Source organism: Misgurnus anguillicaudatus, chromosome 7, assembly GCF_027580225.2.
Source record: "Misgurnus anguillicaudatus chromosome 7, ASM2758022v2, whole genome shotgun sequence".
NCBI lineage: Eukaryota > Metazoa > Chordata > Actinopteri > Cypriniformes > Cobitidae > Misgurnus > Misgurnus anguillicaudatus.
This window is the reverse complement of record NC_073343.2, coordinates 39253178-39267500: the sequence shown is the minus strand read 5'-3', so window position 1 is coordinate 39267500 and position 14323 is coordinate 39253178. Positions and strand designations below refer to the sequence as shown.

The 14323-nt window shown below is 35.7% G+C and overlaps 1 protein-coding gene across 9 annotated transcripts in view; it reads left to right on the top strand.

Moving 5' to 3' along the window:
• ctbp2a (C-terminal binding protein 2a) overlaps positions 1-13969 on the top strand; it is a 58021-nt gene extending 44052 nt beyond the window's left edge. For 4 of the 9 annotated variants that reach the window (XM_055172117.2, XM_055172118.2, XM_055172123.2 and 1 more), the window contains 7 exons: positions 2279-2423; positions 6487-6693; positions 7165-7379; positions 8616-8746; positions 8836-8963; positions 9214-9328; positions 12442-13969. In XM_055172117.2, coding sequence (XP_055028092.1) covers positions 2279-2423; positions 6487-6693; positions 7165-7379; positions 8616-8746; positions 8836-8963; positions 9214-9328; positions 12442-12622 — 1122 coding nt within the window. In that variant the 3' untranslated portion in view covers positions 12623-13969. Of the gene's footprint in view, positions 1-2278; positions 2424-6486; positions 6694-7164; positions 7380-8615; positions 8747-8835; positions 8964-9213; positions 9329-10875; positions 10936-12199; positions 12274-12441 lie in introns of all 9 variants that reach the window. The other 5 variants (XM_055172121.2, XM_055172122.2, XR_008635770.2 and 2 more) reach the window with 4 other exon arrangements.
• The last annotated feature ends 354 nt before the right edge of the window (positions 13970-14323 follow it).

The following is a 14323-nucleotide window of genomic DNA, read 5'->3' as shown; positions in this document are numbered from 1 at the left end:
TAACATAAATTCCTTTACAAAACGCAATTTTTTAAGCTTTTTGCTCAAAATGTTGTATTTTTAAAGAGAAATATCCATATTTCAGTGGTTAAATTAAGTGGAAAAAGTAATATAATGAAACGTTTTTTCCCCATTTTGTTTGTTTGTTTGTTTGTTTATTGTTTTTTGAATGCACAGGGTTTGTTCTTTAATTTGATATAATTTGTATGTTTATATATTTATAGAAGATAATTTTTCCTGAAAGGAATTTTGTGAAACTTTTGTTAAAATCACAAAAATGCAGGTGGGCAACTTTTCTCAAAAAGGCTGGCGGTGAATGAGATAAGATGATTTTTCTTGATGAGCAAAAATCTGCCAAAGGGGTAAGCAACATTTTCTTGAATCTTTCTTGAATTTAGTGTTTAAGAACAATTTTCAAGATTTTTTTGCTTACCCAATGGCAGATTTTTTTTTTTTGCTTGTTTTATGCAAAAAATCACTTAAAGGTGCAGTGTGTAATTTGTAGAAGAATCTCTTGACATAAATGCTAAATATTATACAAAACAATATTATCAGGGGTGTATAAAGATCTTTTTATAATGAACCGTTATGTTTTTATTACCTTACAATGAGACGTTTTTATCTACATACACAGAGGGTCCCCTTACATGGAAGTCGCCATTTTGTGCCGCCATGTTTCTACAGAAGCCCTTAACGGACAAACTTTTTTTACTGAGTTGTCTCTCCGACGACGACATGTTTGTCCGGTGGCGGCTAACGTAGCTCCTCTATGCGTTTTAAAAGCAAGGGGTGAGCAGTGGACTAAACCATTGGTTGCAATGCTCAACCTCACCACTAGATGCCGCAAAAATTTACACACTGCACCTTTAAATTAGATTTTTTTAGTCTAAAAACTATAATTATTTTCTTGCATCGTTTTGCGCATCAAGAAAAAGCATCTTAATTTAAGAATTTTTAGAGATTTTTACTGAAAACAGGGCAAAAATACAAATATTTTTTTTCTTGAAAATCATTTTTTTCAGTATATATACTAAAGGTGGCTATTGTTTCTATATCTGCCTATAATAGATAGATATCCACACATTAATTAATCTATGATCATCTAACCATCCTTGTATTATGCATCAATGCATAGAAATAGATTTTTTAAAGGGCTGCACAATTAAGACAAAAAAAATCATAACTGTGAGCTATGTCCCCTGATATTGTGTTAACAGTTATCATTTTGATTAACAGCATTTACATTGTTTTCATTTCATTATCATTGTATACCTGAGGTTCAATTGTAACTGTGTGACAACTGACCCATCTGGGTTAAAATGTTTTCAATCCCAGCTATCAGTTACTAAGAGTTGCTGATATGTTTCAAAATGTTGCTATGTTTTAGGTAACAAAAAAGTGATTAAAATAATAAAAGGTTGCATTTGGTGACTTACACACCCAACTCTGAAATCGAAAAAATACATAAGATGAAGAAATTTACTTTCATGCCATCAAAATGTTTAATATCTTAACCAATGCACATCAAATTTCACAAATTCAGATCTTCTGTCAGTAAGAGAAAAAGACCAAAAGCACAGATTTCTCAGCCCTGTAAAAATATGTAAAGTAGTCGTGTTACAGTTAACCCTGCATTAGTTTGTGCCCCGTGCACTCCTATCCTGTAGGAACAAAGGTGCAGTTTTTGAAAGGGTACCACCCCAGCATTCGTTCATTTATTTATTATACTGTAAATTATATGTCTAGTTTCATTGTTATATGTACTGAATTAACATATGACATGCTTTACAAAAATATTTGAATAAAACAAAATGATATTTAGTTTAGTAACTTAGGACCAAATAATTCTAGTAAATACAGAGTTATAAAATGCATAAAAAAACTGTTTCGAAAAGCAGGATATTAAATGCAGTTTTTATGTGCAATTAAAAGCTAAACTATAACTGCATATTCATTTAGTCTTACAGCTTATAGTGTGTTACTTTGTTTGAATGGCTTTTTAATTTAAAATTGTTTCAGTCAAATCAAATTGATTTCACATTACGTTCATGTTTTATTTTTATCTAAACTGGTGTATAATTGCAGAGATTAACAACACAGAGTTATTGTCATGGAACACAATGCATTAAAAGACATTAAGAATGCAATAAAGACATTAACATATCACAATCCTCAAGAGAAATACATTAAACCCAAACGCTCATGTGATTTAATTTTAGTGGCCTTATTAAACATTTCTCTGATGTTTATTGTATGATATGAATGTTTTTGTGGGCAGGTGTTGAACGAAGCAGTCGGCGCGATGATGTACCACACCATAACTCTGACCAGAGAGGATCTGGAGAAGTTTAAAGCTCTACGAATCATAATCCGTATCGGCAGCGGATACGACAATATCGATATTAAGGCCGCTGGAGAAATGGGTAAGAGTATAAAAGTTGCTAACTAATCAAAATTTCATATGAGATAAAGTTGAGTTGCGTTTATGAGGTTGGGAATCTTTTAATCATTTCGTTTGACGTTTTTGTCAAATTGGAGAGGTCAGTGGAGTCTTGTTTGATACTTTGAGATTGCTATTTAAAATGTCCAGTCTTTCTCTTTCAAAACAAACCAAAATATAAACGTCTCATCTGGCTCTTAGGATTGTTTATATAAATTGTCCAATTAAATGCTTTCTATAATGAAAATGTTCCCAATCTACCTTTGACTAGCAATAAAAAGAAACAAATTATGGTTCATTGCTATGAATGTAAATTAAACCTTATATATGAAACAGGATATTGTTTTTTGTTTCAACAGAAGAAAAAAGAAAGCTGCGTTAGAGATTTTATGGCATGTTTAATACAGAAATAAAACATCAGAAGTAATCAGGATCTTTTCTGTACCACTAAAATAAAGCAAATGAGACGATATTGTGAAAAGCTTTAGGAAATAAGAAAAAAAAGTGTAAAAAAAATGTAATTAATTACTTTATGCCGTTTCATATCTGTAAGACCTGCAGAACACAAACTAAGATATTTTTTATTAAATCCGGGAGCTTTCTTAGCCTCCATAGACAGCAGCAACGCAATAAACCATAGATGCATAGATGCCCCATTAACTCTTTTTCCACCACTGAAGAGTTATCTCGTCAATGAAGGGAAAACACTTTTCTGCCTTAAGCACTATTCGGACGGGATTAGTTTTCCACATTTGAGTTTCAACATGTCCCCCACAACGTCTTTGATTTTATGTACCGATTCGGACGGGATTAAAATTCTCAGGCTGTTCCAGAGATGGGTTCATGCGTTTGGGCGTTGCATGAGATCACATGCTCTGGAAAACGCGTTTGTAATGTTTGATATTTTGCTTTAACGGTAAAATATTACAGAACATGTAATTTAATAATTTAATTTTAACAAATCAAAATAACTTATATAAAACATCCATATCTGAATGAATGGGACTCAGAAAGTACAATATACACGTGTTAGTAAGACCTTTCGGCAGATCAAGTTGGCCAAAACACGAAAAGAACCACGTTTTCAAAAGATATTGTGGGCAAACAGACATTTGCATACGGACGGGATTAAATTTCTCAGAGGACCTCTGAGTTTGGTGAAAAACAGTAGGTAAATTGCTTTGGAATTTTTACGGAGGTCGTCAGAGAAAAACACAGACATGGCCGATTCGGACACGATTAAAAACACGATTTTCTCAAAGGTCCTCCTGTAAAACTAATCCCGTCCGAATAGGGCTAAAGACAGTACGCCGTTTTTTTTTTACAGACCGGGGTCGGGTCTTATATAACATCTTCTAAAAATAGGCATAATAGGGGCCCTTTAATGCTCGGCATCTGAGGCTGTGTTTACATTAATGGGTTTATCCTTTAAAACGTTAGTTTTGCTACGTTTACTCGTTTCATTTACACACCACCGTTTTCGACCCTCATAAACGGATTAGTTCGCAAAAGCTGCAGACCCTGTTTTAGTTTGAGAACTCAGACGTTGCGCTGCAGTGTAAATAAACGTAGATGGAGTCTTATGTAAACGAACAGCTCATGTTAACGTGACAGCGCATCATTTTCAAAGTAAAAATAATTTTTAATCAGGTAAATGGAGGTTTGCAACGGAGGTTTTGCCAAAAATGTCTGTTTTATATTTATGTTTGAGTATTGTTGGGTTTGAATATTGTTGTAATGTTGTTTGTGTTTTGTTTGAATTTAGTTAGCTTAGTAAAGATAGACCGTAATTTTAAACGCCATATAGGGTGTTGTAAAGGTCAATATGAAGGGAGAATTGTAATGGGTCAGACATTTTCGAGTTTAATTTAAGTTTTTCTTGCTACTTTAAAATGATTTTCGTTTCATATAATTTGTCTCTAAATTTTAATCGATGTTTTGTTGATAAGTTTTGTGAATATAAATTAATAAAAACAAAAAAATCAATGTCATATTAATATTTAATGCTCGTTTAGCCGATTGCACTTTTTGCTATTTCTGTGTTGCTAGCGGAGGACGTGCACGGACCTCGCACACTTTTAAAAATTAACGCCATACTAATTTTTATTTATTAATTGCACACTAAACAGCGACAGGTAAGGGAAGATAAGTTATTTAGTGTTTTTCTGAAGAATACAGTCAGTTCGTACAAAATTTTTTAAATGGACTATAAGATCATAAATAGGAACTGTGAACAATAACTCCCTACATTAAAGCAATAAGCATTTCTGTAGGCTAAAGCTATACTTCAACTCTTATTATGTTTGAGAATGCGCGTCCGAGAGAGAGAGAGAGAGAGTGCGCATCAAAGAGCGAGTGCGTCAGAGAGAGCTGATTGATATTGGTCTCGGGTCAGGTCGGGTTCGGGCTGAAAAAATTGCAGGCATTGTCGGGCTGGGGTCGGGTAGGGCTGGAACACTTCGGGCCAGGGCCGGGTTAGGGCTGGAGTTTTTGGCTATCCATATTTCCACTATTATGCACTAGATGGCGCTCTTACCCACCTTATAGACTATAGGTTTCAGCAGTAACAACATAAACAAGCGGCTGTCGTTGTCCGCACGTAACTTCCAGTAAACTCCGCTAAGAATAAATAACAACAAAGTTCTTTAAACGTAGTTTATTTATATAACAAGCAAAATAATTATTTTCGACGAGGCATTTGTTCAAGAGATCAGTTTAGCAACTAGTCAGATGATTAAAAAAAAATGAAACCGAAACCAGAAGTAAAGTTCGGATCTAGACGTGTATCACGTCAGCACACGTGCGTCCGATGAAACCGTCTATAAAACACTAGCATATACAGGATCTCTAACAAAAGTCTTTTACAAACATCCAATTATCTCAGTTTTTTGTTCAAAAGTTAGTATTTTTAAAGAAAATTACCCATATTTGTGAGGTGATGCCGATGGTCTGTTTTTTCATTTAATATATTGTATTAGGGCTGGGGAAAAAATTGGTATGTCAAATCGATTCATATTTTCAAAAAATCGATTTTTTTAAGATGTTTTTCTCCCCCTCTGCAGTACAGCGCAGTACATACATTTTGCATTCGCCAAATCTTCCTTCAGGGTTTCCGTAGCATGCTCGCAGCCCTCTGCCCCTCCCCTCTCCCGAGGGCAGCGCATGCATACACAAACAACATGGCAAAAACAGCCGGCGAAAGAGAGCAGCTCCTTCCAAAAAATGCTCTTCGACTTCAGTCGTGTGGAGTTGGTTTGGATTTACGGGAATTTTATGTTGATGCATTTTAATTAAATATAATAAATATTTATTTTTAAAATATATGTACAGTTTGCAATTATTTTCTTTTAAATGGGGGCGGGGAAAAAATCGAATCGAATCGTAAATCGAGTTTTTTATAAAAAAAAATCTGATTTTTTTTTAGGGGGACAAATCGCCCAGCCCTATATTGTATGTTAATAAATGTAAAGAATTTTTCTTTCTGAAAGGCATTAAACTTTTTGGATAATCATAGCAAATGCTGGCACTAGCTGGCAAAATGCTGGCGGGGGGAAAGAGTTAATGGCTCTTTGGCAGACCCATCTATGGAGTGGTCAAATGAGGCATCTATGCATACATATATATCTATGATTGACGCATGACACCAGTGCATGTGCTGCTTTCGCGAATACGAGTCGGATATGACTTTATGAGCAGAAAAAGTATTCTCATCGCTTCATGAGATAAAGATTGAACCACTTTTTAAGTTTTCTTTGAAAGTGTTTTTTATATCAACCTAGAACTTGAACGCTAACATTTTAATAGCACATTTTAGCATGCAGTATGCTTCAGATATTGTGCGAATGGGCCACGGGTGTGTGACTTTACCCAGCTGCGTTGTTTATGGACCGTTTAAGTGCCTGATGTTTATAATAGTTTGTTCTAGCCGAAATGTTCACACGGTCCGTTAATTCGGTCACTCTGAAATAAATGTTTAACTTTTTAAGGTTACTCAAGTGCTTAACACATTTTTGTGTGTTAAACTGTACTCTTATTTGTTTTTGTAGGTATTGCGGTGTGTAATATCCCATCAGCCGCGGTGGAGGAGACCGCAGACTCCACGCTTTGCCACATCTTAAATCTTTACCGGAGAAACACCTGGCTTTACCAGACCATGCGCGAGGGGACGCGAGTCCAGAGCGTCGAGCAGATCAGAGAGGTGGCGTCAGGAGCCGCACGTATCAGGGGCGAAACACTTGGATTAATCGGCTTTGGTAAGAGAGATAGAACCGTTCACATTCATTTTGATTTTAGTTTTGGTTGCTTTTATTATTTATTAATGTGCATTCAGATATTGCACTATACAGCTTTAGATACTTTAGCTCAAATGGCACTATTAAGACTAAAGTGGCTTTTAAAGCCATGCGATATCTTTGTGTGAGAAATAGACAGAAATTGATTATATGATGACTTATTATGGGGTAAACTGGCTGATTTTTGTTAGTTAGAAATACGTGACCCCTTTTGAAAAACCCAGCTTAATTCATTTTTTGTGATTTACTGTTTTAAAGAACATTGTGTGAAAGCTTAACTTTGATATCTTCAATATTGTTTAAGGAAGATCAATGATTAAAATCACATTTGATGCTCCTAATCTCATCATTCGATTATAAGACTTTAACCTGGATTTCACAGACTGTGTCACAAATCTCATAGTTATTTGTGTATTTATATTTGTGTTACAGGTCGATCGGGACAGGCAGTAGCCGTTCGAGCAAAAGCGTTCGGCTTCAACGTGATCTTTTATGACCCGTACCTGCAGGACGGTTTAGAGCGGTCACTGGGTGTCCAAAGAGTTTATACTTTGCAGGATCTTCTTTACCAGAGTGACTGCGTTTCTCTTCACTGCAACCTGAACGAACATAACCACCACCTCATTAATGACTTCACCATCAAACAGGTACAATATATACAATTAAAGCAACATAACATTAAAAAAAATGCTTTTGTTTAAATATAAAACCTTTCTTCGCTTTCCTAGTCACTTCCTCAAGACGACAAATGCAGGGAAATAAATATTGTCCAATAATATTGTTGCATATTTGTAATGATACAATGAAATGGTTAAAATGTTCCACCCTAAATTATATCTAAAGTAAAAATGTTTTTAGAATTTTTGTCTTGTTTTCAGTAAAAATATATAAAAATTCTTAAATTAAGAAGATTTTTCTTGAAATGAAAATGACCCAAGAAAATAAGTCTAGTTTTTAGTCCAAAAATATTAAATTTAAGTGATTTTGTGCATAAAAGAAGCAAAAAATCTGCCAATGGGTTAAGCAAATTTTTCTTGAAAATTTTTCGTAAACACTAAATTAAAGAGAAATTCAAGAAAAATGTGCTTACCCCATTGGCAGATTTTTTTGCTTGTTTTATGCACAAAATCACTTAAATAAAGCATCTTCATTTGAGAATTTTTAGATATTTTTTACTGAAAACAAGACAAAAATACTAAGAAAATTTTTTCTTAAATAATTTTTTGCATTGCACATATGCAAAAACCACTTTTACAAGGTGTTTGGACATAAATGTGTGTTGACAATGTGTGAACAAACCACCCCTACAATGAAAAAAAATCCACGTTACTTCATTTTTGTAATCACCATTAAACCAAAGCAGTCTTATTAGACATGTTGTTTTGATTTTTTGTTAATGTGACATCACATAAACAAAACTTCGCTCATGGCCACTGACTGATTGTTTAATTTTACACAAAAGCTTTTCTAAATATGTTGTAGCGCTAATGCGGCTACATATACTATTGTCTTCAATACTGTATTCACAGAAATCATATCTATTTTAACTGAAAACATTCACTCTCTGTTTGTAAGGGAGTGAGGAGCTGTAGCTCATTTGCATTTATAGATACACACATGAAAAAAGCACTTTGGGGACATTTTGGACATGCTGTAATAAATGATCTGTGGGGTATTTTGAGCTGAAACTTCACAGACACATTCTAGGCACACCTGAGACGTATATAACATCTTCTAAAAATAGGCATAATAGGGGCCCTTTAATGCTCGGTAGTGGCACTTATGTTAACATGAGCGCCATCCTGTGGCTGCAGTGCAAACTGAACTATAAAGGCATCTGTGGAGATTTGTGTGTAAATGTTACGTGTACTGTGCTTTGTTAGATGCGACAGGGAGCGTTTCTTGTGAACACAGCCCGCGGAGGTCTGGTCGATGAAAAAGCCCTGGCACAGGCTCTGAAAGAGGGCAGAATACGGGGGGCCGCCCTTGATGTCCATGAGTCTGAACCTTTCAGGTAATATTTGCCAGTCACCAGAATTGCAACCAAAAGACAAAATTTTCCTAGTGTCTTAATACATATCTCTTGTGTTGTGGGATTCTCAGTTTTTCTCAGGGTCCCTTGAAAGACGCACCCAATCTGATCTGCACACCGCACACAGCGTGGTACAGCGAGCAAGCCTCACTAGAGATGAGGGAAGCAGCGGCCACTGAGATCCGCAGGGCCATCACCGGTATGATCTTCAATAGCTACTAAATATATGTATTAAAAATATATTCTGCTATTCATTCAGTGTTAAATGCGTACAGCATACTCTACTTTTTTTTGAGAGAGGATTTTGTGTTAAGAAGATGCTAATAAGTTTGGAAAATCCTCACTGAGAAAGGATATTGTCAAAAACTTACATTTCATACACTAGAAGCTCTTTTATGAAATTCCGAGCGAGTCTCTATCTACATTTTGTGGGTTTGTTCTGGTTTCAGGTCGTATCCCGGACAGCCTCAGAAACTGCGTAAACAAAGAGTTTTTTGTTACCACAGCGCCGTGGGGAGTGATGGAGCAGCAGGTACATCCGGAGCTCAACGGTGGAGCCTACAGGTGAGAAACAAACCCCTTTCATTTCATACATCACACATTAACCCCTTATATCATTCATCCTTCAGTGTGTTATGATTTCAGACACCTCCTTTTCCCATCAGATTCACAATAGTCTGAAGATCACTTAAAGATTCTCAAACATTAAAGTGTCCCTCAGATGGTATATAAAAGTTGCCTAATATAACAGGTTTAAATGCATACAAGGGTCAGTCTGTCTGAACCACTCCTTTTCAGGAGCGTAGTCTGTTTTTTCGCATACAGCGCGTACTGGAAACAAAACGCCCATTATAATGGTACATACGTGCATACACAAAAGTGACTGACTGACTGATAAAACATTACAGTTTGTAAACCAACATCTTTCTATAATCTTTAATCATTGCTCATATGCACGACAGACAATTTATTGATTAAAACGCGAGTGCGTTACATCTTTTAAACTTTGCAACTTATGCAGAGATAAAACTGCACCAAACACAAGCCTCTCTTGTCAACATGACGTGAACTCCGTGTTGCCAACTATTTTCAATGAAGAGTAGCGAAATCCTGCTTGGAAAGTCGCTAAATGTTGCTAGATTACATCATTACATAATTAGCATATCGCATATCATATTTGCATTCTGACTGTGTTGGCACTTCAATTCTGTTTCATGTTTCTCTTACTCTCTGAACTGTCACAAACTACATTTTAACTCTTTCCCCGCCATTGATGAGTTATCGCTTTGATTAAGATGAAACGCTTCCCTGCAAATGACGAGTTTTTCAGCAATCCATATTTCCCACTATAATTCACTAGGTGATGCTCTTAAACAAATTATAAAACGCTGAAGCGTCCACTGATCCAAAAACAGTAAAAACTTTGTGTAGGCTTTTTTTTGATAATCGCTCTGAATCTGATCTCTTACAAAAATGCAATTATATATAATTTTTTTTTTTTTTTTTTTGAAGAAGCCTACCCAGATTTGAGAGGTGATAAAATAGGTGACAAATAAAGATACAAATAGAAAAATTTTGGGGGGGTCTTTTTTTCGTTTGATATATTGTATGTTTATATATTTAAAGAAGAACATTTTCTGGATGGCATTAAATTTTTGTGAAAATCATATAAAATGCTGCCGCTGGCAATTTTCTTTAAAAACGCTGGCGGGGTAAGAGTTAATACAGCCGAAGGCCTAAAAAAGTTTTTTTAAATTGTGTATTCTTTGCTTTTGTTGTCAGACAATGAAACAAGTATGAAATAGTAACTGAATGTGACTCAAGTGACTGAAAGTCGCTAAATGTCTCGCTAGGCGCTTTTTGGTAAAAACTTGCTAAATCTAGCAACACAGTCATCAAGTTGTCATCACTGCGTGAACCGCACAAACTAGCTGTTGTGTTTTAGGGCGGGTCAGTGTAGACAATGTTCGCGTTAAACCATGCAAATGTGTTACTTAGTTACGTAGACCCGTAAAAGAAAAAAGATTTAAGTTACCGACGACTCGTTAAGGCGATTCAGAGTCGTGTCCTTATTTTGGAAGACAATAACTTTATTTATGGTGTACTTTCAGACGAACAACTTTGCAGACTGTTTACATTGATGGGCAGCTACATTACACACTGCAATAAAGGTAAATTTAGAAAATCCATCTGAGGGGCACTTGAAATTCACTGTGTGAGCAGTCAGCCGGTACAAACATGCTTCGTGATGCCATGAAGTCTGTGTTTGTTGATGTTATTCCTCCCAATCGCAAATTAGCATGTGACATACAGTATGTAAATGAACTCTGACCCCTACATATTGTAATACCAACTCAATTTGCAAAGACCTGTTCCCTATTTACTCAACACCCCAATTTTTATGCATTTAAAGGAACCATTCACCCTAAAAAGACTCGCAATGTATTAATCCAAACCCATGTGCTGTTTTTGAACATACTGCAAAACTATGTAAAAACTGTATACTGCAAAAAATGATTTTCAAGTAAAAAAAATCTTAGTATTTTTTGTCTTGTTTTCAGTAGAAATATCTAAAAGTTCTTAAATTGGGATGCTTTTTCTTGATGAGCAAAGCGACCCAGGAGAATGGGTCTGGTTTTTGGACCAGAGGTGTCGAGTTTGGGTGATTTTGTGCATAAAACAAGCAAATAAATCTGCATTTATTTATCTGCATTAAATTTATTGTTTAAGAAAAAATGTTCAAGATTTTTTGCATACCCCATTGGCAGATTTTTTTTGCTTATGCACAAAATCACTTCGATTTGATATTTTTGGTCTAAAAACTAGACTTTTTTTTCTTGGGTCATTTTGCTCATCAAGAAAAAGCATCTTAATTTAAGAATTTTTAGATTTTTTTACTGAAAACAAGACAAAAATACTAAAATTTTTTTTACTTGAAAATCTTTTTTTGCATAACACAAAGAGCACACACTGCAAAAAATGATTTTCAAGAAAAAAATTCTTAGTATTTTTGTCTTGTTTTCAGTAAAAATATCTAAAATTTCTTAAGTTAAGAAGTATTTTCTTGATGAGCAAGGAAAAAAATCTTAAACATTTTTCATAAACATTAAATTCAAGAAAAATTTGCTTACCCCATTGGCAGAATTTTTTTCTTGTTTTATGCACAAAATCACTTAAATTTGTGATTTTTGGTCTAAAAACTAGACTTATTTTATTGGGTCGTTTTGCTCATCAAGAAAAAGCATCTTAATTTAAGATATTTTTAGATGTTTTTACTGAAAACAAGACAAGAATGCTAGGAAAATGTTTTCTTGGAAATCACTTTTTGCAGTGCATGAAATGGGTACATTTTGGAAACCTATTCCTTAAATTCCCAAAAGCACATGTGAACCCACATATGTATGTAAACTCAGTCTGATTGGTTCTCTCATTCAGCAGAGTCGCCCAGCCTCTGCCAGCCGTCTCACCTGGCGGCCTGCAAGACAAAATGTATACCTAAACAATGACAGGTAAATATAAAAGATACAGTACAGTGTTATCTGACAGTCACAGTCAGGGATGTCATTCACACTTTCATTGTCATCTTGTTTTTTTATTGCCTTTTACCATTTATTATTCTTACTTCTTAGTCATGTTTTTGTGTGCACTTGTTTTAAGTCTGTTTTCCTGGTCTTCAGGTTTCCTCCTGGTGTGGTGGGCGTGTCTCCTGGTGGCATGGGTGGTCAGTTAGAGGGCATGATACCTGGCGGGGTCCCCAGTGCCCATCCCCTTCCTCCTGGTGCCCAGCCCAGCCTCACACCTTCCCCCACCCAGCTCCTAAAACACAACGAGCACAGAGAACACCTCGCCAAGTCGTAACCACTGCGACCACGCGACTCCCGCCACCGAGCGATACGTGGGAGTCTGTCATTCAGCAAAACTGCAAATCAGAGACAGTAAACGAGTGAACAAGCAATCAGCTGTCCCGAACTTCACCGGAGACACAGACGTCTCGTTTTCCACATCGGTTTTAATGTTTTTCTGTTCTGTACTTTTTTATTTTTTTAACCCAGAAAGTTTGGTGGTTCTGTTCTGTTACGGTTTGTTTTGTCTTCATATTCGAGGGGAGGACATCATTTCCACCTGTTCTACTGCAGGTGGGCGGTGCTTTCTTGTTGGGAGGCGTGGTAAACTGCGATGGCCACTCCTCTTCTTTACCAATCACAGAGCTTGAAATGTTGACATCATACTGTATGTCATGCACTTGTCTTCTTCCTCTTTGCCTTATATGGGCATGTAACGCAATTCCCTTCCGACAGCGGTTACTAGGTTTTATGTTTCTGCATTATAAGCATCGTTCATTTCTTTACATCTACAAATTTAGTGCTTGTCCTCTTTGTTTTAGTGTTTAAAATTCTTGGTAATAAAAAATATATATATATAAATATACAGTGTATCTATTAAGGGAACAGACAGAGTTGTTTCCTGCAGAAATGAAGATAATAGTGTAATTATTAACTTTTTTCCCACATTTTGTCCTCTTGTTTACAGAATTGCACAAATTTTACAAACCACCAGCTCAGAAATCACTCCTATTTAAGAGCCGAGAGCACACTGTTGTACTGATCTATAATGTTTTACTTTTAAAAATTGAGGGGTTGTCGGGATTTATAAACATGTTGGTTTCTAAAAAATGGGATTTGATTTCGGTAAGGAAAATTATTTTGTTTTCATATTTGATTTCGGTGTTTTAAAACTTCATTAGATGGCAGCTTACACAAGAAACTGGAGTGAAAGAAACCCATCTCAGGAACATGACAAGTTATTCCAAGGAAAAAGGCGACAACTCCCGACTTATATATTTGCTCTTTTCCGTCAGCCCACCCCCTGCTCACTCCGAGGTATTTTTATAGATCAGACATCTAGTGTGTTTTGGTGTTGAACGTACGGCAGTTAAATTAGATTTGTATTTGTCTAGTTTAATGTTTTTGTAACCAAACTCTCCTGTGTTCCTGTTCTTCTTTTGGGTTCTTTATGTGGAAACGCACTGTTTGGAGCTCATTGTGTTGTTTATATGCAATATTCTGAGATTCCTGGCCAACTCCGGTTAAGTTGGCTCCAGAGCTGTAGGTTTGGTTTTTAGTGTGAGTATTTGTATTTGTTTATTGTACCGAGGTGAACGTTTAGCATACGGTAAAGTTCAAATAAAAAAACATTCTGACTTTCTATGCTGTGATTGTGTTTTCATTAAATACATTTTTACTCACATCTAAAGTGGTTCTCAAACTTCGGTGTGTGCCTCCCCCCTTAGGATACATCCCTTCATGCCCCCCAAAAGAAAATGCATGACATAAAACAATCTCAAACTTTGAATTTGAATAAAAAAACATTAAATTATACAATGTAGTGCATTTTTCCATAGGTTTAATTGCCCAGAAGTTGTGATGAATTAATGTATTTTAAATAATGTCCTAAAACTGGGGCACCATCTTATGCCACCCAGTTTGAGAACCATAGCTGTTCTCCAGCCTGTGACCTTCAGATGACCCCTTTGGTTCAGTGTAATATTTGCTGAAAGCC